Source organism: Brassica rapa, chromosome A05 (genome assembly GCF_000309985.2).
Source record: "Brassica rapa cultivar Chiifu-401-42 chromosome A05, CAAS_Brap_v3.01, whole genome shotgun sequence".
Classification (NCBI taxonomy): domain Eukaryota; kingdom Viridiplantae; phylum Streptophyta; class Magnoliopsida; order Brassicales; family Brassicaceae; genus Brassica; species Brassica rapa.
Genome location: NC_024799.2, coordinates 13,539,788 through 13,566,256, shown reverse-complemented (window position 1 = coordinate 13,566,256; position 26,469 = coordinate 13,539,788). Strand labels below are relative to the sequence as shown.

Genomic DNA, 26,469 nt, shown 5'->3' with positions numbered 1-26,469 from the left:
CTTCTCCAGCAAAGGAAACCAGACGAGACACATCTGATAGCAAGAACCAAGCATCAGTAAAAAACGAAGTCTCAAAGGAACGGTAAACTCAAGGTTCGAGTAAAAGAAGAACTCACCGACAGTACGCCAGCACGCAGGATAGCCGAATGGCTCTAGCACAATGTAAACTACATCAGACAAAGGATGACGCTTCCGCTTGCTCCCTAATATCTATACACAAAGTCCTAGTTAGCTACTCTAGAGCACATGCATTAAAGAACAGTTCAATTGATTGATATCCTAACACTAAGCAATTTTATATTTCGAGCTAATCCCTCATGAATATCTGAACCCTAAGTTTAACATTGAGAACTACTAAGACATGGCTGAGCAATTCATAACAAGATAATAATAAAACTGCATAAATAGATAGGAGTAGAAAAACTTGGAGTTGTAATCATAAATCTCTAAAGGAGTCTTAGATCTTCCTTCAAAACCTAAAACACTAAGTATTTTGCTGTGTGAAAGTACGAAAGCGTGCGTTGCTTAGAACAATGACAGAACACATAAATATTAGGTTAGAACTCGTTAGGGGCAATTTGGTAATTCATGTGGGACTTGGGCTTTAAGTCGGCTAGAACCAAGTCTGGTCTTTACGCGCTTCACCGTCAATCAACAACACAAGGTGTGTGTCGATCGATTATCATCTTCAATCATCAACCGCTGGACTGGTTCGATGGTCAGCTACGGGTCTTTCTCATTTTATCTCCAAAATGCACCAAAATTATCACATTCCTCCAAATCACTCCAAAACCAGAAAACATACTAAAAAGACTCCAAAACAACTATAAAGTATTTAAAAACACCTATATACCATGGCCAAAAATGGGTATAATCCATGGTATATCAAAGAGCGGTCTCTCTAAAAGAGGTTTGAAAAAAGCAGGGACTCACACAATTTAAGAACTCACAATCATCCCCTCAGCAATATTGTAAACTACATCAAATCAATCTCAACTTCAGAAATACTTTATATGCAATATTCTAGTTTAGCAACAAATTCCTCACCTCATTTCTTATATAAAATAAAAGTGTAGGCTTTACCTTGGGAGATTCAGAGAAGAGAGAGGGAAATAACCAGATATATACATGTAGGTCCATATACTTGCTTTAGTTGATCCCATGTGTCCCTTGATCTATACTCCTAATATGTAGCCTACACATTTATTTTTATGCAGAAATGAAATCAGTAGAGGGGTATGTCATGCGCTATCAGTGGAGTTGTGTGATGTATAATATGGTGACTAAGCTAGAGTGTAGTACATTGAATCATCTCTAAGGTTAGTAATGATTCATTTCCACTATTTATATTTTCAGAAGTGAGAGTAGTGATTTTCAATTATGTGAGTTCCTGCTGTTTTCAAAACCTCTTTCATTGAACTATTCTTGTTTTGCTTGAGGACAAGCAAAAGGGTAAGTCTAGGGGAGTTGATATACCATGGATTTTACCAGGTTTTACCCATGGTATATACGTGTTTTAGGATTTATATATTATGTTTTGAATTCTTTTTAGAGTATTTACAGGTTCAGGAATGTTTTAGAACAAAGTGGTGATTTTGGAGCATTTTGGAGATAAAATAAGAGAAACTCGTAGTTTCTCATGGGACCAGCTCGAGTCGACATTCAGAGACAAACGTAGATCGAAAAAATCATATTGTCATCGGTCGACAGCGAAGTACTGAAGGGCCGATTTTGTTCCAGGCTGACTTAAGCCCAAATCCCACATAATCACAAGATTTCCCCTGGATGAGTTTTAACTTAATATTTATGTGATATGCCGTTGTATTGGACAACACTCTTTCTTACTGTAATTCGTTCACAGCATAAGGTTTTTAGTAGTATGGAGAGAAATCCAAGACTCCTTGAGAGCTTTGTATCAGAACTCCATTGTTTTCTATATATTCTATTGATGCAGTTTATTCAGATTATTGCTATGTCTTATTCTTCTTTGTCTGAGTAATTCACTTTTAGATTTAGGGTTTAAGTAAGGTTATAAAGGATTAGCCGCAACTATAGAATTTCTAAGGTGATAGATTTCCTTTAAGGAATTGCCTGTAATGCTTGTGTTCTAGAGTAGCTAACTAGAACCCTGATAATAGAATTGTGGAAACCTATGACGGTAGGTTATTCACCAGAATAGATTTCTTTGAGTTAGGATTGCTAGAAACAAGCGAATCTGATTTAGTTAAGACTAGTGAACCTATCGATCAACTCGCTAATGACTGCCTAAGGAAGTATCAATCAACGTTAAGTTAATAGCATCGATCGACGCTCGATACGTATCAACACTACAAGAAATATTGGCATTAACAGCACCGAGAACACGCTATCATATCGTTTTCATAGCGTTTTTTGTAAACGCTCTGACAGCTGCAGCTATAATTGACCTTTCTCACCCCCCCCCCCTTTATCGTAGCGATTCGGGTGCTATAGTAAACGGAGATATTATAGCGCTTTTCTACTGCTGCATTAAACCTTTTTAATAACAATGTTTTAGCGCTGGTAAATATTATTCTATGGTATTTTATTTTTGTCATCAGAAATTTTATAATGACGTTTTGTTTAAGCCATGGAATATATTTTTATAACTCTTGTTTTTCTAGATGCATGCACCTATAATAGCATATCATGTATGTCCTTGAATAGTAAGAGGTAGCCTTTTTCTTGTGCTAGGACGTAAATTATCATAGCTTTAATTATTTTTATGTAGAAAATAGAATAATGAAATATTTGGTGGTTGATTTCCTGCTAAAATTGTTTGATTTGGAATATTGAATTGCATAAATTGTAAATTTTTAAAATATATATATATATATATATATATAATTAAAATTCAAATTTAGATTAGAGATACAAACATTTAAGAAAGAAAAACATTTTACTGAAGCAAATTAACAAAACATACTTAAGCAAATACAACATATTAAAGCAATGGTGATTAAAATAGTAGTGACGAGAACCCATGGATTGTGAGTTGCAGGAAGATTGGGTCGACGTTTCAGCGACGACCATTGCCTCCTGAGGACCGTCCTTGTTGTGGTGGAGCAGAGTCGTAGGCACCTATTGCTCGGAGATAGTGCACGTAGTTGATAGACCATGGATTTTACCTACTATTAGCCATGATATATAACTGTTTTAAGATACATTTATTATTATATAGAGTTTATTTAGAGTATTTACAGGTCCAGGTACTATTTGCAAGGAAATGATGTATTTGGAGCTATTTAGAGATATTTTGAGCTTCGCTGGAAGCAAGAGATGGTCGACGGTTGCAGTTCAATATCGACTGATAGTCACCACCCAATATCGATCGATGTCAAGTCCCTCGTATCGATCGATTATGAGGCCATCCGAGAGTTAATGAGAAATTAGAAGATTTCAAGTTTCACAAAAGTCGCAATAATTACATCATTTGTCCATGGCCGCCTGTTAAGCTATTTATTAGGAGTTAGTATTGTTTTAGAGGCATACTTGCCTAGAGACCTTTTTGAACTATTTTGGAGGAGGCAAGAAGCCACCATTGAAAGAGGAGAACTTAGGATGGGAGAGATAGATCATCTACTGCAAAACAGAGAAGATCTTGAACTCCCTTGCTTTCATTATTTCTGTTACTTTTGCTATTTAATTTATTTAAGTATTATTCATACCATCATAACCATGTGTTCCATGAATATGTCTGAGTAGTCTTTACTGTTAGATTTAGGTTTCTCCAATAGGTTGATAAATGTAACACTGACTCAACAATTGTTAGGTTGTTTAGAAATATAGTTCAATCATCTAGTTATGCATTAAAGCTAAGTTTAGGATTGATCACCCTTTAAACTTAGATCCTAGGAGTAATTGGGATAAAGCCATTGCTTGACTCAATACCTGAAACTAATAAGAATGATCTAACTGACTAGATACAGACGAGAGTTGGTCTAGTGAGTTAGAGAATACAAATCAAACCCGTTCGTAAAGCTTTCAGGAAGAAGTATCAATCGAAACAGCGATAGCCCTGTCGATCGATATTTTGAAAAGTGTATCGATCGATATTCACAAAGAATGATCGACACTTTCTCGTGACCAAAATAACAATAGTTGAGGTCCGAGATCCAGATTAGATGATCAAAAAGATTATACCTTAGTTTGAATTCAAGAACAATTAATATTAATAAACTCTTAATTTCCCAAATTAAGTACTATTCATCATACCTGAGAATATACATGAATCTAGCTACTTCATCCAATTGTTAACAAACTAAAAACAATCAATCGAGCAATAAACTTGCTCACCAACCAATTTACTACTTTAAAACACATAAACCATTCAATCTAGATTTAGTTCAAGACCATAATCTATTGAGTAATTGTGGAAAACGAAATTCGCACTTTCGATTTCCGTTTAAATAAGGAAAGTAGGAGAACCCTAATTTCTCAGAGATCCTGTATATCTGTTAATACCACACGCTAAGCAATCAGAACACGAGATAACAACGATAAAGTATAAAAATCGTAAAAGTAGAGCAAAGTAGATCTTATTCCGAATCTGCGTTTGAGCGTTACAACAAGATAAGAGCCTGGGCTTCGAAAGCTGTCGGCGAGATTCCTAGTTCTAAAACCCTATAAGACGGCAACAACCTAATTGAGTCACAGCTCGAATAACAAAAAACGGAAAATTGCCTAAACTTCTCTAAGTGCTAAGTTTGTTGTGAAAAAGTTCTCTTTTATGCCTCTCGCCTTGGACTCCTTATATACTCGCTCCTAGGTCAGTTTACGCTTTTCCCCTTCTGCCCTTAAGCCGTCATAGCCTAAAAATGGAGATATTCCATTTTTCCCGATCTTCGTAATTATCTTCAAAATTTCGTATTTATCCGCGGAAACTTGACATTAATCTTTCCTTGCGAACCAAGCGCAAAACCGTCTTACGGTTTACGGGCTGCTTGTTAAGAAATCGTAAAGTGGGCTTCGAGTCATACCTTAGGTCCCTTTGGGCCTTATTTTGACTTGAAGCGTTTATTACGACTTCTTTCGATAAAAACAATCTTTCCGTGGTTTTTATCGTAAAGTTTGATTGATGACTTCAAATGACGGAAAACATGAAATGGGCTCGCTACGGTCTTCGGGAGATAGCATCAAAGGGTAGACGAGAATGCATGGATTCGTGTCGTATCGACGTTACGGAAGAGCTCGGTCGCTACGTAGCGACCGAAAGGAACGCATGCTCGGTCGCTACGTAGTGACCGAGCTTGGCTTGAGCTCGGTCGCTACGTAGCGACCGAGCGGGACGTGCGCTCTGTCGCTACGTAACGACCGAGCTTGGCTCGAGCTCGGTCGCTACGGGATGTGTGCTTGGTCGCTACGTAGCGACCGAGCTTGGCTTGAGCTCGGTCGCTACGAAGCGACCGGGCAGTGTGCATGTTCGGCCGTTGCGTAGTGATTGAGCTTGGCTTGTCCGTGTTCTGATCATCACACTCGAGCCTATCCGTGGCTGGTTTAGATATGTTTCCGTTGCCTTGGGACAACTTGTGTTTGATCCAACCGGGACTCGAACGAGGTTTTTCCTCGAGATCATTGTATAATCTGTTTCGGAAAGAGATTCACACTTTTTTTGCGGAGGTTTGGATATTAACTTCATCGTAACCGTTTTTGACGCCAACAGTTAGCCCCCAGCCCGTTAGAATCACGGGTTCCCGATGAGATTCTAGCGTGCGGTATGGCGAGTTCAGACGAGATTGGCATGTTTGGGCGAAGTTCATGTCCGAAAGTCCGCAGGTAAATAGTAATTTCTCATGCCTATAAGAAGGGAAGTAACTTCTTCATAATCTTTTCACTTGCTTATTCTAATAAGGAGCTTTCTTGAAAGAATTTCTCTTTTCTCTCTATCCTTTTCTTCTTGATTCCATTTAAAAATACGAAATGTCAAGTAAGAAGAGGAGTTCGAAGAAAGGATCCTCGTCCGCAAACGTTTGCGAGGAGCTCTTAGTGCCGAAGATCGAATTCATGCCTCATTCAGTAGATCCGACTGAGAACGAGGCATGGTGGGTTGCGAGTTATGGTTCGATCACACCTCCCAACGAGAAGTCGTTCCCGGTTATGAACCATCGTTTGGTCGAAGAAGGTGCACCAAGTAGGAGCACTAGCGAATTTCTTCGGATCATGCGGTCGTTCTACCAAATTCCGGATACATTGGAATTCTGGGTTCCTCATCAAGGAGAGCGCGCTAGTAGTCCCCCGGAGGGTTACTTTACTTGTTACGAAGCATTCATAGTCCGCTTCCGCTTGTGGTTCCCGATTCCCGAAATTATCGTCCGTGTGTTGGATCATTTTGAGGTGGCGATAAGTCAACTGAACCCCCTTAGCATCCAGCACCTCGTCGGAGTCCTGATTTTGAGCTACGAGCATGGTCTCTCCCTTACCGTCGACCACTTTGAAGCGCTTTTCAGGTTGCAGATCGTCCGGAATACGGACAAGTATAGGCTGGTCCCTCGGAACTTCATGTATGTGGTCAAGGGGTTTCTTTCCAACTGTAACTCATGGAAGAGGTTTTTCTTCTTTGTTCGTATAGACGCTGGGTCTGTCGAAGAGAATTGCATCCCTTTGTTCTGGAGGTTGCCGAACGATCGTTCCTTCATCAATCCGCTTACTCCGTTTCCTGAGGATATAATCGCAGTGAGGGATCTTCTCAAGATCGGTCCGTTTTTATGGACTTCCTTTACGCCGAAGAGAGTTTGAAAGGCGTTGAGGTTTGTGCATCCCGGTCTTGCTTCGGGCGTGGAAACAGGAAGCGACTCCGAGCCTGATGACCAAGGTCCCGACGCTGCTCCCACGGTTATGACGGGGTTGAACTCTTCGAAGGGGAAAGATATTGACCTTGGTGACATAGAGTTTTCAGTGGATGATTCTATGCTTCCAGGATGGGATCCGGACCTTGCTTAAGGCGATGGAAGCGGCATGAGCGAGATCCCTATTCTGAACTTCGATGATTTTTTTGCCGATCTACCCTCGGCTTTCGATCCTCCCCCGCCTATGAACGAATCGGGAAGGCCGAAAGTCATCGCGGAAGGGTCTCGTATCATCAACGGGGTTAGTTTTCAAGAATTTTGGCGATTATCTTATGTACTTCTTTTCCCGCTTAAAACGTGTTAATTGGTTCTGCAGGGTCTGAACTTGCTTGGCTCGGCCCTTGAGGCGAGCCATAGAGAGGCCATAGTCTATCGCTTTAAAGTGGAGAAAGCGGAGAGGGATCTTGCTAGCATGCAAGGCGAGATGTTGGAGCGAGATGCACAACTCGCTCGTGATCATGCAAGGGCCGTTCGTAAGGCGGAACGGAAGGGCAAGAGGAAGATCGTCGAGGCGATGAAGAGTCGTGCCTCTCAGTTCCAGATCGAGTATGGGAACCTCAAAGATGCTTACACCTTGGTGGGCTATTACCGTGAGTGTCCCAGTTCAGTCGGGAGTCTTTGGAAGACGCAGGCGGACGACTACATTTTCGAGAAGGAGATGAGGGTAATGAAGGACGGCATGAAAGACCATGCTCACGCTGAGACGCTCATTCCTCCGTTCGACGGGAGGATCCAGGGATTCTGGGATCCCATCCCGGTTTCTCCCGATACCGTAGAGACCACGACCGAGTTTCCCTGCGATTGTGAGGAGGTGGATCGTCCCGCGGATGCGTTTGGAGCTTCGTTGTCCGGGAACTTTTACTTTGATCCTTGGGAGGTGAAGTGATCGTCCAGCGGGAGGAGGTTGTTTATTTATCCTGCGTTTGTGGCCGAGTATGGCCTTCATTTGTCTTTTTTTCTGCCGAGTGTGGCTTCTATTTCGAGACATTGCATGAGCCTGTTATGGCTGTTTTATCATTTACCGGGACTGGCCGTTGGTGGCTTCGAATCCTTACCGCTTATGCGGTTTTTATATATAATGGGCGTTTATTTCGAATTGTTTTGTTTTGAGTAGGTTTGAAGTAAACATGAGTTGTCGTCTCATATTTAATTCCATTGAGATGTTCAATATGTCGGTTTGTTAAAAACGTGATTTTTCGTAAAAATTATTTATTCTTACAACTTTTGAAAACATTGAGATGTGAACGGAGAGACATGGTTTAGGATCTCGTATCATTTAGATATCATGTCTTAAGATGTCAGAGACCAATGCGATGGGTTTAGGGCAAGAGCTAGGTTTACTCTCGGTTATAAGGTTTGTGCGGTGACTAGCCGGCTATCGATTTTCTTGTTGCGATTTATACCTAATTCGTACCGATTTAAAGTCCGCGATAGGTTCTCGGCTTATATGACTTGTATGGTATGAATCGAGCATCTTTCCAGAGATAATTTTTAAGCCAACTCGAAGTGCTAACCAAAATTTTGAATTTTTTTTTGTAGCACGCTTTCATCCTTATGTTGGATGTTCGAGGATCAGAAGAGTGATCGAGTTGCGTTTGTTTAAAAAGGCTGGCGTGTTTGTCGGGGCCAATCGACGAACGGGGTGTAAATTTTTGTCGGGTTTTTATGGTCGCGTTTGGAGAATTGTTTGCATCGTCTCGAATTTTAACTTGGCGACGTCTCGCAGTTGTTTCGAAGACTATACGTATATTTTAGGAGCTGAAGAATGATTGCTTTGCGATTTTGGGCTGGATAAAGCCGTTGACAAGAGTTTAATATTTGTAGACTTTTTAAGCATGTCCTGAGACTTTTTGCGTAAACGTAAGTGTTTTAAAAACAAAAGGAAACATGTATTGTAGTAAAGTTTTTTTTTTTTTTTCAAAACTCGATTACAATGATGCATTTTTAAAACGTGGGTGTATACGAGTATACGTACCCACTCCTCCGCCCCTTTTTAGAGAGGGGGATAGCTGAACTCGTCTTTTAACGAGCTGCCTATGTACCCCTTTCGAGGATCAAGCCATCTCGTAGTTCTGTTTTATGCCGCGAGTGTTTTTACTCGGCGGTTGTCGCCGTGCTGACCGCCTTGATCGTGGTGACCGTGGCCGGGTCAGTGCTTTTTTCGGGATGTTCCGGTCGAGTTGTAGTTTCGGCTTTGGAATCGTGTTGAGTTTCAACGTCCGAAGCGTTTGCGTCAGCAGGTGATGTTAAATCGTCTTTCCTTGAAGCGTTTTTGGCCGAAGGTTGATCTATCTTCGTGCGCTTGCGATTTGCCGTTACGGAAGTCGCGATTTGCCTTAACTTGTGATCCGTGAGGAAGCATAGCCGCGACTGTTTCTGACATCCCAGATAGCTGCGACTCCGTTATGGGTTGGGAATTTGACACCGAGGTGGTATGTCGATGGAACGGCTTGCATGGCGTTGAGCCATGGGGTTCCCATGATCACGTTGTAGATGGCAGGATGTTCGACCACCACGAACTCGACCATTTTTATGATTTCCTTGGCCATGACTGGCAGCTGGATTAATTCGAGAGTTATCGACACTTCGCCTGAAAAACCCGTGAGTGGTTTTGGCGTTTGGAGTTACTTCTCCGAGTTCTATGTGTATCCGATTGAGAGTGTCGTGGAAGATAACATTGACCGTGCTTCCCGTGTCAGTGAGCACTATCCCGACTTCCAGGTCTCGCATGACGAGATCTATGACGAGTGGATCGCAGTGAGGCTGATCGATTCCACCGGCTTTCTCCTTCGTGAAGGTGATCGAGCTGTTTTGACCGTCTCGGGGAGGAGACCACGTAGGCCAGTTTGCACTTGACTCGGCTTTCCGCTGGTAAGCCTTGATGGCCGAAATCGTATCGTTGCAGTATTGCGATCCTCCGATGATCATGTTGACTCTGCGACGATTGTTGTCGTTTCCTTTGTCGTCCGGCCTTCTTCCACGTTTATCCCCGGATTGGTTTCTTTGAGGGGACTTCTCCGCGGGCGGATTTCTGTCCGTCTTTGGGGGGCGATCAGTCTCGAGGATGAGGGATTTTACGCTGGTTACTTCTGAGAGCTCTCCAGCTAGTAACTTCGCGGCCAGCCTTGCTCCTAAGACTTTGCAGTTAGTCGTGAAGTGGCCTCGGGATTGGTGGAACTCGCAGAAGGTGTTTTCGTCATATCCTTGATTGCGAGTCCACGTATTACCCATGGTTCGGCCTTGGTCCGAACTGATCGCGTAGTTGTGCGGTCCTTGGAGCTCTTCTCCCTCGTGATGGATGTACTTATCGTTACGAGAGTTTTTCTTCTTCGTTTTCGGGTCTACATCTTTCGAGGACGGTCTCATCGACTTATGTTTTTGCGACGAGACTTTCGTTTCTTCTTCGATTATGATGTAGTCCGTCGCCTTGTGGAGGGCATCCTGGATCATCCGCGGTTTGTCGAGGGTTATCCATTTTCTGAATTTTAACTTGTACCAAAGCGTTTTTCTGAGCGCGTCAATGTCCACTTTGTCGGTTATCCCACTAACCCTGGACATCACCAGCTTAAACCGGCTGATGAACTCGTAGAGGGGTTCGTCTTCCCTCTGGGATAGACTCCAGAGATCGACATCGGAAGTTTCTCTATCTATGAACATAGAGTATTGTTTGAGAAATTCCGATGCGAGCTGTCAGAAACTCCCGATAGAGTTTCTCTTAAGACGTGCAAACCACTCGAGGGCTGCTCCTTCCAAATTCTCGACGAATAGACGGCAATACCGACGTCTTTTTTTTCGCCATCCTTCAGTCTTGCTCTTCCCATCGTGATGTGGAAAGCCTGAAGGTGCGCCTTCGGATCGGTTGTACCATCATACTTTGGTACTTTGATTTTTCCCGGATCAGATACCCTCATATCAGAGATGCGAGTGGTGAAGGGGGTCTCCCGAGCCCCTTCTAGTAGCATGTCGATCTCGGGGGCAGCACTGGTAGCGTGATGGATCTGCGATTTTACGGCCCTTACTTCTGCTGCAGTTTTGGTGATGTAATCGCGAAGATCGTGGATATCCGATGTCTCGTCAGCAGATTTCCGAGCTTGTCGGCATTTACTGCGAGTTATCTCGGTTTGCTTTTCAGCCAGCTCTTCTTGTTCATTCCAATAGAGGATTTCCTCCTCTTCCGTCATTGGTTTATCGAACGGAGAGCTTTCCCGAGCAGATCGGCTTCTGGTCCTTCTTGGATGTCTATCGGCGTCCTCCTCGGAATCGTTGGAGACGTCGCTGGGATCCAAGTCGATGTGCTCCACTTCAATATCCTTTGAATCCTTCGCGGGAGGTGGAGGACTCTCAGGGTTTCCTTTTTCGACAGGGGATTTTTCGCTAGGGTTTTGACCCGAAGATCGTTCCCGCGTGGTCTCAGGCCTGTCGAGCGGGGTTGCGAAGTCGAGTCTTTTCCCGCGGACTATCGTGGTTCCGCGGGGGCAGATTGCTTGAGTCCTTGCCGTTAAGGTTTCAACCTGTTTGGTTTGGGTGCTCACAAGCTTACCTGTTCTTCCGACCTCTTTTCATAGGTGCCAAACATCTTTTTAAACTCCTTGAGCACCGCGGCGTTGGCTGGTGCGTTGGCCGCGGATACGTCTGCTACTAGAGCGTGGAGATCAGTGCCACTGCCTCCGTTGAGAGGAGTTTGCACGTTGTCCGCATCGTTAGTTGACATGTCTGGTTGAGCGTGATGTGGTCACGAGTTATATTGATCCGTACCCCCCCCCCTCCTTCTAGCGCCAAACTGTGGGAACAGAAATTCACACTGTCGATTTCCATTTAAATAAGGAAAGTAGGAGAACCCTAATTTCCCAGAGGTCCCGGATATCTGCTAATACCACACGCTAAGCAATCAGAACAAGAGATAACAACGATAAAGTATAAAAATCGCAAAAGTATAGCAAAGTAGATCTTATTCCGAATCTGCGTTTGAGCGCTCCAAGAAGGTAAGAGCCTGAGCTTCGAGAGCTGTCGGCGAGATTCCTAGTTCTAAAACCTTAAGACGGCAACAACCTAATTGAGTCGCAGCTCGAATAACAAAAAACGGAAAATTGCCTAAACTGCGCTAAGTGCTAAGTTTGCTGTGAAAAAGTTCTCTTTTATGCCTCTCGCCTTGGACTCCTTATATACTCGCTCCTAGGTCGGTTTACGCTTTTCCCCTTCTGGCCTTAAGCCGTCATAGCCCAAAAATGGAGATATTCTATTTTTCTCGATCTTCGTAATTCTCTTCAAAATTTCGTATTTATCCGCCAAAACTTGACATTCATCTTTTCTTGCGAAGGACGGTTTACGGGCTGCGGGTTAAGAAATCGTAAAGTTTGCTTCGAGTCATGCCTTAGGTCCCTTTGGGCCTTATTTTGACTTGAAGCGTTTATTACGACTTTTTTTGATAACAACGATCTTTCCGCGATTTTTATCGTAAAGTTTGATTGATGACTTCAAATGACGGAAAATATGAAATGGGCTCGCTACGGTCTTCGGGAGATAGCATCAAAGGGTAGACGAGAATTATTAGATTTATGTCTTATCGACGTTTTGGAAGAGCTCGGTCGCTACGCAGCGACCGAAAGGAACGCTTGCTCGGTCGCTACGTAGCGACTGAGCGGGACGCACGCTCGGTCGCTACGTAGCGACCGAGCGGGACAGGCGCTCGGTCACTATGTAGCAACAGAGCGGGACGCGCGCTCGGTCGCTACGTAGCGACCGAGCTTTGGTTGAGCTCTGTTGCTACGTAGTGACCAGGCAGTGTGCATGTTCGGTCGTTGCGTTGTGATTGAGCTTGGCTTGTCCGTGTTCCGATCGTCACACTCGAGCCTATCCGTGGCTGGTTTAGATATGTTTCTGTTGCCTTGGGACAGCTTGTGTTTGATCCAACCGGGACTCGAACGAGGTTTTTCCTCGAGATCATTGTATAATTTGTTGCGGAAAGAGATTCACACTTTTTTGCGCAAGTTTGGATATTAACTTCCTCGTAACCGTTTTTGACCCCAACAATGGTGTCGAGCGCTACGTAGCGACCGAGCGGGACGTCCGCAGGACCCAGAATGAACTTCCTCCATAAGTTTTCTTGCCTTCTCTCCTTCCAGACACGTCATGAGTGGCCGGAGATTCTCCATTTGTAAATTTCGCCGTCGATTGTTACGTAGCGCGCGGCCTGCGTTCGGATTTTGCGGGCCACCCATTTTTCGGGAAGTAGTTTTCCGTCGGTGATGTAGGCTTGAATCGTTTGCAGCCATGGGGTATCATAGCCGTAATCGGATTGCTCTGGTTCCGGCCGTATCGCAACTTCCTCTACCTCGTCGTCTTGATCCCCAATGAGGTTGACGGTCCGATACTTGGGTGTTCGATGAATTCGACCAGAATTACAATTGTAAGACCTGGGTAGGAACTTTACGCCAGGGCTGCAAGAGCATCGGCCTGGACGTTTTCAGAATGGGGAATTCGCGTAAGAGCGAAGCAGTCAAATTCTTGGGCTAGATTTTGGACCAGTTTGAGATACGCATCCATTCTTTTGTCATGTGCTTCATATTCTCCGCTATATTGACTTGCTACTACCTGGGAATCGCAGTAGGTGTGGATGATGCGTATCTTCAAGCCGTGAGCTAAACGCAGCCCTGCGATGAGCGCTTCGTACTCGGCCTCGTTGTTGGAGGCGGGAAATTCCAGCCTGAACGATTAATCCAAGATCTCCCCGGTCGGAGATGTGAGGCGGACTCCGATGCCCGATCCTTGCTTGGATGAGGATCCGTCGACGTGAAGGAGCCAGGTGGAATTAGGTTCCCCGTTGGTAGTTCGACAAAGAAGTCTGCGAGCACTTGTGATTTTGCACTCGTTCTTGGCCGTTACTCGATATCGTACTCGCTCAACTCGACTGCCCATTTGGCTAGTCGGCCTGACTGACTCGGGCTATGAAGAATCGTCCGTCGGGGGAGGGTCATGAGGATGACGATCGTGTGGGATTGGAAATACGGTCTTAGCTTCCAGGGCGATGTTACGACTGCGCATGCCAATTTTTCCATTAGCGGAGACATAGATTCAGCATCCAGAAAGGTTTTGCTTATATAGAAAATAGGTTTCTGTTCGTGGCGCTCTTCCCTGATCAGGACGCTGCTCACAGCCGTTGCCAATACTGCGACGTATAAGAACAAAGGTTCCCCTTCCACGGGTTTTGCGAGGACTGGAGGAGTAGCTAAGTATCGTTTCAGCCGTTGGAAAGCGTTTTCGCACTCTTCCGACCATTCAAATTTTTTATTTCCCTGTTGGATATCGTAGAAAGGCAAACACTTGTCCGTTGACCGTGAAATAAATCGGTTAAGTGCTGCGACTCTACCGGTCAAATTCTGGACTTCCCGCTTATTCTTGGGTGAAGCCATCTCGATCAATGCGTTGATTTGTTTTGGATTAGCTTCAGTACCGCGGTATGTCACTAGGTAACCGAGGAACTCTCCCGATGCTACGGCGAATCTGCATTATGTCGGGTTAAGCTTCATGTTATGGGAATTCAGTTGTGCGAAACATTCTTCGAGATGTGATACGTGATCTTGTGCCTGGACGGATTTGACGAGCATATCGTCGATATAGACCTCCATTGTTTTACCAAGTTGTTTGGAGAACATACAGTTCATGGGTCGTTGGTAAGTTGCACCGGCGTTTTTGAGGCCGAAGGGCATTACCTTGTAGCAATAAGTTCCGCGATCAGTAATGAACGCAGTTTTTTCACGATCGTCGGCATTCATCATAATTTGATTGTAACCCGAGAAGGCATCCATGAAAGACAGAAGTTTGTTTCCCGCCGTTGCTTTGACCAGCCGATCGATGTGCGGTAGAGGAAAACTATCCTTTGGACAGGCTTTGTTAAAATCAGTAAAGTCCACGGAGACTCGCCACTTCCCGTTTTTCTTTTTGACTACTACAGGGTTGGCGAGCCAGTCCGGATATCTTACTTCTGTTATTAACCCGACTTTAAGCAATTTTTTGACCTCGTCGTTCACTGCGGAAGCGCATTCGGGTCCTAGCTTACGTCTTTTTTGTTTGACTGGTTTGAAAGTCGGATCGATATTCAATCCGTGACATGTTATGTTAATGTCGATCCCTGGCATATCCTCCGCTGCCCATGCGAAAGTATTAATGTTCTTTTTCAGACAGGTTATGAGTTCTGTCCTCAAGGGCTCGCGGAGACTGGCTCTGATCTCGACACACCGCTCTGGGAACGCTTCATCGAGACACACTGTCACAACGGATTTGCAAGTTGGTTCGCGTTTTTCTTCTAGGGCCACGATTTTACGGGACTGCCAGAAGAGTTCCGCTAAATCTTGACTTCGGGAGTTTTCGTCGGAGACCATTTTCTTCACCTTTCTAGGAATGGTTTGGAGGTCTGGTCTTTTTCGTTTTTGTTCTGCGGCGAAACACACATGTGATACTCTCGGATTTCCCCATATTACCTCGATTTCGTTAGGAGTTGGAAATTTTAGGCAAAAGTGGTACGTTGATGGGATCGCACGCATGGAATTCAACCGTGGTGTTCCCATGATAACGTTGTAAGATGCGGGACGGTCTATGACTAGAAACTCTATGACTCTTGTCACGGTCTCAGCTTTTACTGCAAGATTAATCGATCTGAAAGCTATGGTGGTTTCTCCCAAGAGTCCCAATAGTGGGCTAGGGTTTTCCACGATTTCGGATGGTTCGAGAGCCTAGCGATATCGATGTCACGAATCGTTACCTCGATGACAAGGAGATCGTTACGAGGTTTGGCCTGATCGATCGTTGCTCCCCCCTTGAACGAGATGACGTTCGCGCAAGTCGAGTCTTGCATCTCGTTTCTAATCGTTGAGTGGCTTTTACGGGTTAGATTGATCCGTACCCCCCCCCTCCTTCTAGCGCCAAACTGTGGGAACCGAAATTCGCATTGTCGATTTCCGTTTAAATTAGGAAAGTAGGAAAACCCTAGTTTTCCAGAGGTCTCGGATATCTGCTAATATCACACGCTAAGCAATCAGAACACGAGATAACAACGAAAAAGTTTAAGAAATCATAAAAAGAGAGCAAAAAGAAGTATTATTCCGAATTTGCGATATAAGCCTGGGCTCGAGAGCTGTCGGCGATATTCCTAGTTCTAACAACCCTAAGACGGCTAAACCTAATTGATTCGCAGCTCGAAATAACAATAACGGAAAGTCGCCTAATTGCTCTAAGTGCTAAGTTCTCTCTGAAAAAGTTCTCCTTGTGCCTCTCGCCTAGGACTCCTTATATACTCGCTCCTAGGTCGGTTTACGGTTTTCTCCTTCTGCCCTCAAGCTGTCATAGCTTAAAAATGGAGATATTCTATTTTTCCCGATCTTCTTAATTATCTTCCAAAACTTCGTATTTATCCGCGGAAACTTAATATTTATCTTTCCTTGCGAACCAAGCGTAAACCGTCCTACGGTTTAGGGCTTTTGGTTAAGGGATCATAAGTGGGCTTCGAGTCATGTCTTAGGCCTCTTTGGGCCGTCTTTTGGTTCAAAACGTTTATTACGGATTCTTTCGATAAAAAACGAACTTTCCGCGGTTTTTATCGTAAAGTTCGATTGATAACTTCAAATGACGAGGAACATGAAATGGGTTTGCTACAGTCTTCGGGAGATAGCATCAAAGAGTAGACAAGAATGCATGGATTCGTGTCGTATCGACGTTTTGGAAAAGCTCAGTCGCTTCGTAACGATCGAAACGTACACGCGCTCGGTCGTTACGTAGCGACCGAGCTTGGCTCGAGCGCTACATAGCGACCGAGCGGGACGTGTGCTCGGTCATTATGCAGCGACCTTATTCGGGTCCTTCTCCGATGTTTTGCGAACGTGTTTTTTCCGCAAGGCTCTTCGTAAAAAAAGATCTTTTTCGAAAGAATATTTGTCGTAGAAATATTCTCACTTACTTCTTCGGACATTTGAATGTTAACTTCGTCGTAACCGTTTTTGACCCCAACAATAGTGTCTTGCGGACGGATCTTGGAAAACAGAGGATAAATATTCAGGGCAAGGATGGTACCGTACCCTGGAAGGTTACGACGGACTAATGGGAGCAAGGAATACAAGAGCGAGTCAGTCGCCACTACAGTCAAAGATAGAGGCTCTCATATGGGCAATGGAATGTATAAGGAATCTTCGACAGTCTTGTGTTACTTTTGCAACGGAATTTCTTCAATTGGTGAAGATGGTTTCGGAACCAGAAGAGTGGCCAGCCTTTGCAAGCTATTTGGAAGACATAAAGTTCTTGAAGAGAAGTTTCAAGAGCTCAAAGATCATTCATATACCACGGACACAGAACTCAAATGCGGACAGTCTAGCACGCAGTGCAAGGAAACAACTGTCGTTTGTCGTTCATATGGATGCAGAGTTACCGGGATGGTTCGTAGAGTGTATATGAGTCTTTTTTGTTGCTGACAAAAAAAAAACTCCTCAGGTTCCGATGAAACAACCCATCCCTCAGCAAGATTGACATCGACAGCAGGCCAGTCAACAAGATAACACTTCGGAAGTAACTTGGTATTTACACTCTACGTGAAATACAAAAATTTCAAATCAATTCATATATACAATTATAGAGATAGATTACGACAGAGGAAGTCAGTCTATACCTTGTTATTCGAGTTTTCACTGACATCAGTTTCTTGTCCCTGATTATTCGTCCTGGCAATTTGCTGCTGCAAATCGTAAACCTGTTTCTCTAGAGACACATGTTTTTTTTCCATGGCAGCCATGAAGTTGTTCTTAATTTGTAAACAGTTTAATTTGGTGATACTAATGCCTCTGCCCATTGCTTTCAACCTGCCAGGTTGATCAGGTCCCAATATCTCAGTTATCATATCATGCTTTGGATTCGTTGAGGTGTAATCTTCACGACCCTCAAGTTCTATCTCTGACGCCTTTCTCTGGAAACACATGACAAATTATTATATCAACAAGCAGCAGACAATCCAACTTCATAAAATCTATGTGGTCAGATTGATTTTGACTTACTATCTTTTCAGCCGCATTCACATTGACATGCGTTCCATCCTTCTTAGTTCGTGATTTGACCCACACTCTTAGCCTTGACACTTTTGATGGGTCTTCGCTAGCCTTAACCAGATCTTCTCTCAATCTCACCATTCCTTTACGACCGCACGTGTGAGGAATCTGCTTCGGGTTTTTTCCCTGTAAGTGTCACTAACAACCTTGAAGGCAGAACTTGGCTTCTCTCTGATGAATTTACACCATTCAGTTGGAGTTACATTCTTGGGTCGCAGCTTCATCCTTGCTTTCATTGTAGGAGCATTCCTGATTGTGGTTACCAGACGTGATTTGGATGCTCTCCACAAACATCCCATCTTCTTAAACAAAGCATCCTTTTTGAACTCTTCGTCCATGTCAAACCTCATTTGTATTCACGTATGGGAGACACATTAGCATATAACCAAAATACATGACAAATGTATAAGTTGATTCAGCTTACCGTAATAGATTTCCATAGCACAATTATTATATCTTCAGTAACCTTCCTCCAGTTATCAATGACCACATGAACATGTTCACGTACTAAGGGACCCAAGTAGGAGGATAACATTACTGACCCTGGACCACAAGGTTCTCCCAAATCGGTGAAGTCAACATGTAGCCGTTCATTTGGATCCTTGGCAATCTGCTTTATCTTCATTGCTCCTCGATGTCTTTTATGCTGAGTAACTGTGTTAGTCTGAGTCTACTGTTCATCAGCTTCCTCAAGTTCTTCTTCCTCCATTTCATCATGCTCTTCTTTCTCCATTAGATTCTGCTCTCCTTCCTCCATTTCATTCTGCTCTTTTTCCTCCATTTCATTATGCTCCTCTTCCTCTGAAACTTCTTTGTTTGGTACTTCTTCGAGGAATTGCTCTTCTTCCTCTGAAACTTCTTTGTTTGGTACTTCTTCGAGGAATTGCTCTTCTTCCTCCATTTCAACCTCCATTTCTACCAATTCCCCCCCCCCTTCTGTCTGCTTCTTCTTCAGTGTCCTTACTTCATCACACGCTTGTTCTTACGATTCCCCCTCAAGGTTCACCTGAAACATAAAAGAGTGACTAAGTGTCAATTTCTAAAAACACAATGACACACACAACGAAATGATGGAAATTAAACAAACAAGACTAAGAAAACAGAGAATAAGATCAAAACAGACAACACTCAAGCAACGTAAACGCAGATAATTTCATTACAAACAAAAAACAGGTTCCTCCCATCAAACATTCATTGCAACATCTGCAATATCAACAAAAAAATTGTTTCATTTCAAAAAAAAATTCCTTCACAGTCAGCCCTGGCATTTCTAGAATCATCAACCAAGTCATCAGCATCGATAGCTACAACTGCTGGCAATGGACCAACATCTGCATGACCATCTTCACAATCGTCTTCACTGTATCTTCTTGTAGGACCTCTCATAGCTATATACCAACAGGATGACTCCTCTACTCTAGAATAAAATACTTGCTTGGGTTGTGAGGCGAGGATGTATGGATCTCTAGACAAAGCCATTTGGCTTTGGTTCAGGTTGACTAGTGTGAAGCTATCTTCTACCTTCACTCCATTTCCTATGTTTGCCCATTGGCAGCGGAATACAAAAATGTAGAATGTATTGTAGTCGATCAGTAGAATCTCCACCGCTCTTCCATAGTAAGTTACTAAATCAACCATTTGAGAAGTGTCTTTTGCAATAGATCGACACATTGCTGTTGCCTCGTACAAAACACCACTGTTCTGAGTTTGCCTGTCAACTAAAATGGTGTGAAACCGTAGCCATTAATGATATAGGCATTGTAAGCCCTTGTGCTTACACGAGGACCGTAGGCCAACCACTTCAGTGTTTCTTCGTGATTCTGTAAAGTAATTGGTATCTATAACAGAAAATGTTAACTGTCAATACATATCTATAACAAAACACCATAACAATAAAATTCTTGCTCAGATTAGGAAGTTGCATGCTCTTTTAACCAGGATGCAAATTTCTGAGTATGGGTTCTCCATAATGTTGTTGCATCACCTCCACATCTTTCATTACTGTCCTGTAGATGTTATAGGTGCATGCTGCAAATTAAAACATGACAAATTATTAGCATCTCAAGATACAAGCACTCAGCAGTAATTTATTTTAAAAAAATACAATACTTACTCCACATAAGGTTCCACGATTGCCATATTATGAATCACAGCAAGATGTACAATGTTCATATCCTTCTCAGAAAGAACAATCGGTGCCTGCGGATATTGGACGTCCCTCCAGAATAGAGCTGCTCTCGAACTCAGTATTCCTTTCAGGTTTCTCCTCATAACTTGTTGTCTTTTTGAAGAACACACTGAAGAACCTAACGCATTCCTCTGCGAGATACGCTTCAGCAATACAACTCTCTGGTCTTGCAGGGTTTCTTACGAAGTCTTTCAGCACTTTCATGTACCTGAATAAGATCAAATTCATCGAAGGTTAGAAGCATGATTTTTGACTGCATAAGATAACAACTTAGAAGATATAAGTGTACCTCTCAAATGGGTACATCCAACTGGTAGACCATGGATTTTACCCACTTTTAGCCATGGTCTACAAGTGTTTTAATATATATTTACTACTATATAGAGTCTATTTAGAATATTTACAGGTTCAAGTACGTTCTGGAGAAATATGGTGATTTTGGAGTCTTTTGAGGTGCAGAACTGCGCACACGTGTCAGATGTCTAGCTATGAATGCAGACCTTCCCACCGTTAGATTGAGCCCATCTTTTGGAAAAACATAGAGCTTTGAGTTAGATTTCCAATGCCACTAGGTTGAGGTCAATCAGCATCCTGTAGAAGACATTATGCCCGTGTTACTGAAGAGTGGTCAGTCTGCCTCCCGAGAGGAAGCTGTCGAGAAGAGAAACATATGTCGATCGATGCAGAACTCATGATATCGATCGATATGGATGCCAGAATGCGGTCCGAGCATATTCTATGACTGACTGAAGCCCAGAAGCAACCACAAATTACCAGAATACCCTTGGACGACCCGAAATCCTATTTATGTGTTTTCTAAGCCATTGTTGACGGCTAAGCTTTATTTTATTCATAGTTCTAGGTTATGAGAGAACGGAGGAACTCCTTCAGAGTCCTCTTGGAACTCCATTGTTTTGGTTTTATTTATATTTTATGTTATTCATATATTCATTTATGATTTTTGTGAGAAACATCGTGCATGAGTAGATCCACCTGCTACGTTTAGGATTTCTAGGGTTTTGAATGAATTTCTGAATTATATGATTGTTAGGGTACCTAAAGATCTCTACATCAGGATAGCTTGTAATACTAGGATCTAGAGTAGTTGGAAAACCACGAGAGTGTGACTAATTGCTTGAACCTAGAATCATAGGACAATTGAGAGGTACGAGAGTGCAATCAATTAACAGAACCCGAATCCTCTTGGATTAGAAACCTAGGCGCATACGAGAGTTGGTCTAGGAATCTAGTTGAACATAATCGATCAGATCGATAACGCTTGCCTAAGGCATTGTCCATCAACGCTTAAACCATAGCATCGATCGACACTCAATCCGTAGCATCGATCGACACTCAATCCATAGCATCAATCGACGCTCGATCTGTGTTAACATGCGAGAGCTGAAACACTGAATTTAGTCAATAGATTAGACTCACAGCGAGAGCTGGTTGTCTTTTTGCATTAGATATCGAGTTCTAGAATCAATCCTTAGCATCTATAGTTTAGAGTTCTAATAACCTGAATGAAATCCTAAGTCTAGTAACCATCCTTCCATCAAACAACTCTTGTTCACCTTGTTTCCTGCTTTGCATATCTCTATTTACTACTTTAAACCTATTAGGCTAGCTTAATTAAACTGATTAGATTTAATTGCTTCCCTAGCTCCCTGTGAATTCGATCCCTAAGTACTACAACTCGACCTCTTATTTGAGAGAGTATAAATCACTCCTTAGGGTAATTTGAGTGATATCACCAACGGAAATGGACAGGTCCACATAACCGAGCTTTCCTGCCTAGATGAACTACCAAATGCACCATTATATCGAAGATACTTGGAGGAATAAACCTCTTAAACATGCATAGAGTTTCCACAATTTATGTTTCCGTAATCTCAATTTTCTCTCTATCAATAACTCGCTGACAAAGGTGATGGAAGAAAGCACACAGGCGTCCCATAGCTATCCTAACACCTGTAGGTAATAGCCCTGTAATAAAGAACCATTGGAGATCAGACTGAAGAGATCTACTTCTGGACAAATACAAAATTAAAAGAGCATCAGTTGATACCTCTAATCGCAACCGGAAGAAGCTGTTGCATCAACACATGGTAATCATGTGATTTCATTCCTGATATCTTACATTCCTCCATCTTCACACACCTTGATATATTTGAGCAGTAACCATCCGGACCACGAAATTCAGATAGATGCTTGCAGAATAATTTCTTCTCCTTGCTAGACAAAGACCAAGGCGCTGGAGGAAGGTAAGTTATTTTCCCACGGGGTTGAGGATGTAAATCCTTCCTAATGCCAAGCAGTTCAAGATCTTTTCGAGCGTTAAGTTCATCTTTTGATTTTCCACAATGCGGCAACGTTGCGATAAGGCTTGCAGCAATATTTCTGTCGACGTGCATCACGTCTAAATTGTGTTTACCCGGGAGTTCCTATACAAAAAAAAACACACATAAGAGTGTCAACGAAAGCTAGAGATAGAACATTTATGGAAAAAGTTGACAGATAACTATATAAGAAACATACCTCTCAATAAGGCAACTTGAAAAAGATTGACCGCTTCGTCCATCTAGATAGCTCCTCCTCATCTACTGCTTCTTCCTCTGATTCACTGGATTCATCATCCGACTCTGATCCAACAGGCTCTAAAATCTTCCTCTTGCTTCCTGTTACTTTTACATTTCCAAAATCATTCTTGTAATTTCTGAGTATTTGGTTTATGTTATGACCACTCAGAATCCTACCCTTTCTCTCATGCTATTATTTCCCATCAAACCATGATTTCTTTCCACGACAAGCATGTCTCGGAGGTAGACCTTTCCGATGGGACATATATACGTGCTTCCTGCAATTAGTTAGCCACATACTATATGTGTTTTTCCCACACACAGGACATCCCATTTTGCCCGTTACCTTACACCCTGCAAGATTTCCATACGCAGGAAAATCCTGAATGGTCCAGAGAAGCATTGCTCTTAACTTGAAAGTGGTTTGACTGAATGCATCATATGTGACCTCTCCTTGCTCCCACAGATGGTTTAGATCCTCTATAAGTGGTTCTAAGTACACATCAATATTTTTTCCAGGTTGGGTTGGACCAGAAATCAGCAATGACAACATGATGTTCTCCTCCTTCATACACTTCTCAGGTGACATGTTGTAATTCACTAGCAAAACCGGCCAAGCACTGTAGTTCACATTCTTCATGTTAAAATGATTGAACCCATCAGTGGACAGTCCAACCCTAAGATTCCTTTCTTCAGCAGCAAATAACGGGTATTTGTCATTCATTTGATGCAAAGTAACAGAATCTACTCGATGTCTGCTTTTTCCATCAGTGCTCTTGTTACTAAAATGCAACCTTAAGTCCTTCGCCATTTCCTCTGACCTGAACATCCTCTTCAGACGTGGAATTATCGGAAAATATCTCAGAACTTTCTGTGGAATACCTTTCTTCACATCACATGTGCGCATGTTAATCTTCCATCTTGAAGCATTGCATTTCGGACAGTTGTCTAGCTTCTCAAACTCCTTTCTGAACAGACAACAGTCGTTCACACAAGCGTGTATCTTCTCATAGCCCATGTCAAAAGATTTCAGAAACCTTTTCACTTCGTACAAGGATGTGTGCAAGACATTCTCCTCGGGTAGCATCTGTGGCAAAATCTCCAGCAAAAGATCGAAGCTTATATCAGACCAACCACTTTGTGTCTTTATCCTAAAGAGTGAAACTATCGCCGACACCTTGCTGTGGTTAGCACAACTTAGATACAGAGATGTCTCTGCATCTGCTAGCTTTGCAAGAAACTCATCTTCTTCCTTATCTTCACATTCAGCAACCTCACTTAGATCACACTGCCTAATAAATCTTCATCAAGAAACTCAGCTGCTTGGTATAACCCTAAAATCTCTTTGTTCCTCTCACTTGCATTGTTTCTACAGTCAGCCCTGATATTACTTCTCCATGATGATACTGATCCTCCCGCAGCTTGTAACTCAAATCCATTCCCCTACTTACTAGATAATCAACAACAACATCGGCTGAGTGACAATCTACATTGCGACAGTCTATGCATGGGCAAATGATCAACTCACACTCTGCTAAATCTGCACCAACACACCTCACAAACTTCCACGCACCTCTCTCATAACGAGGATCAGCTCTTTGGTTTAGACACATGAAAGCATAATTTAGACCCATTTAATCACACAAAAAACACAAAAAACAGTAACTATAATATATATTGTATTTCCTTACCTGTTTAGATGAACCGATGACTTTTCGACCATTTTTATATTCTAAGTTTCTAACTGATAACCAAAAAAATAAAACAAACCCATAAGAGTATGTCAAACACCAAACGCACACATTGTCATTCACATAAGAACCAATAAACAATCAACTACTCAATCGTCAAACAATCAGATACTAAAACTCACACAATCAACACACAATATAAAAATGGTCGAAAAAGAATCACCTCAATAAGATTCTTCAGATTTCAACTTGACTTCACTCCAAAAATGAACAATCGAAAGCTCAAACCTGCAAATCAAAAGAGAACAAACAAGAACCACAAATCAAATCGTATAAGCCCCAAAAAAAAATCAAACTTCAGTCGTCACGATATCAATCCGAAACAGATTTGATTATCTCTAACCTGACTTGTCTCCTCCTAATCTTCGTGTCTCAAATACTAATCAGAGAAATCAAAATTGTAACAGCTGAAAGCAATCAAAGAAATTAATCTCAGAAATTAGAGAAATCAAAAAAATGAATCTAGGGTTAATACAGACGAAATCGAAACTGGGTTTCGCCTGCTATCTGACCGCCGGCGACGGCAACAGCACCGGCAGGAAGATCTTCATGAAATTTTGGAGAGATGGAGGCTTCCAACTTTTGGAAATGTCGGAGAGATGGTATCGATGAGAAGGAGAGGAGGAAAAGACCAAAAATAAACCAAGTCCTTTACACTTTACCGCTATTAATGTATTTTTATTCATTTTATTTCCCGGGTTAATGAAATTTTTCACTAGCGAATAAATAACGCTACGAAAAAGTCGGGTTTCGGATTTAACAAATTTTAGTAGCACTTCGTGAATTCGTGCTACCGTGAACTACTACCAATACACATATTTCTTGTACTGCAACAAACGAAAACTGAGATATTGGACTTAATCAATAGAATTGATTCACTGCGGAAGTTGGATACCTTGTGCATTAGACTTGAATTCTAGGATTGACCACCTATCACTATAATCATGATTACGTGAAACCCTAGATCTATTTCTTTCTCATATTGTTTACAACTTCAAAAGCAATCAACTGAACAATTGCTTATTCACCATGTTTACATTATTTACTGCTTTTAAGTTGTTTGCCTAGCTTAATCACAACTGCTTTAAATCTATTGTGTGCCCTAGCTCATTATCGATTCGACCTCTATGTACTACAACTGAACATCTTATTTGATAGAGTAAAAGTCATTTCTTAAGGTAATTTGAGTGATATCACGTTTGTTGGGTACCTTTATGGGAAGAAGGGATGAAGTTATATGATTCGGAAACAAACAAGTTTTTCGTGTCACGTGATTGTATTTTGAGAAGACGAGTTCCCTTTCTCTGTGGCTACACCTGATAAGGTATCTGGTCCTAATGTTGTTGAAAGATTCTATGGTGAAGGCATCTATTACTTTATCCCACAGGGGGAGTACTGCTGACATCACCCCATCTATTACGTTATCCCACAGTCAACCCATTTAATTGAGGTGGTGAAATCAAAAATGTAAATCAAATATAAAATTGTGAAATCAGTCTTAAAAGATCAAGGATTTATAGTAGAACTTTCGATGTAGTAACAATCTATCGAACAAAATTGGAAAATTATGTTTTATATATGTTGCGAGTAGCGAGGCGGGTACTCTCTCTGCCAAAAAAAAAAATGAACCTAACCCTTATCTAAACTCAAAAGGGCAAAAACTTCTCCATATATGTGTTTGGAGATAGCAATCATGGATCTAGACTGCGGACCTTATCCGTAAAGAACTGTCGCGGTACGGTATTGGGACAATGTTTTCTAGGCCCGTAAATTTGCGGGTCTTGCGGAACGGGTCTTTGCGGGACTGGATCTTTTGCGAGATAGGCCGAAACGGGTCACGCGGGATTATATGGACCTGCATTTTTTTTCATTTCTTATTTTATAGGAAAAAAACGAGAAATAGAGCGAGAAGAAAGTGATTCTTGTGACTTTTCGCCTAGAAAACATAAGGAGTTCCGCAATGATGATTCGAGTTCCGGTGATGATGATTCGAGCTCCGGCAAT

At 42.4% G+C, this 26,469-nt stretch overlaps 2 protein-coding genes across 4 annotated transcripts; both read right to left on the bottom strand.

Moving 5' to 3' along the window:
• Positions 1-5,218: 5,218 nt before the first annotated feature.
• LOC117134172 lies at positions 5,219-23,076 on the bottom strand. Of its 3 annotated transcripts, none has more exons than XM_033292070.1 (5): positions 22,892-23,076; positions 22,674-22,813; positions 22,204-22,579; positions 20,061-22,121; positions 5,219-19,975 (listed from the first exon to the last, which is right to left on the bottom strand). In XM_033292070.1, the coding sequence occupies exon 5, from the start codon at positions 10,518-10,520 to the stop codon at positions 9,267-9,269; it is 1,254 nt and encodes a 417-aa protein (XP_033147961.1). In that variant the 5' UTR covers positions 10,521-19,975; positions 20,061-22,121; positions 22,204-22,579; positions 22,674-22,813; positions 22,892-23,076; the 3' UTR covers positions 5,219-9,266. The 3 variants fall into 3 exon arrangements, with proteins under 3 accessions (XP_033147961.1, XP_033147960.1, XP_033147959.1); XM_033292069.1 differs by having other exon boundaries at positions 5,219-17,808; positions 17,897-19,975; positions 22,674-22,914; XM_033292068.1 differs by having other exon boundaries at positions 22,674-22,914.
• On the bottom strand, positions 20,127-24,348 carry LOC103868768. Its single transcript, XM_033292635.1, has 5 exons — positions 24,073-24,348; positions 23,061-24,002; positions 22,204-22,579; positions 22,082-22,121; positions 20,127-20,343 (listed from the first exon to the last, which is right to left on the bottom strand). Exons 1-5 carry the CDS (start codon positions 24,346-24,348, stop codon positions 20,127-20,129), a joined length of 1,851 nt encoding a protein of 616 aa, XP_033148526.1.
• Positions 24,349-26,469: the final 2,121 nt, after the last annotated feature.

What these genes read in the sequence shown, in the direction of transcription:
- LOC117134172 (XM_033292070.1), bottom strand. Translation starts at nt 10,520, where the DNA reads ATGTTCATAGATAGAGAAACTTCCGATGTCGATCTCTGGAGTCTATCC.
- LOC103868768 (XM_033292635.1), bottom strand. Translation starts at nt 24,348, where the DNA reads ATGGGTCTAAATTATGCTTTCATGTGTCTAAACCAAAGAGCTGATCCT. An exon ending in TGACTGTAGAAACAATGCAA is followed by an intron (nt 24,003 to 24,072) that starts GTGAGAGGAACA and finishes TTTATTAGGCAG; the next exon opens with TGTGATCTAAGTGAGGTTGC. An exon ending in AGGATAGCTATGGGACGCCT is followed by an intron (nt 20,344 to 22,081) that starts GTGTGCTTTCTT and finishes GATCTTATTCAG; the next exon opens with GTACATGAAAGTGCTGAAAG.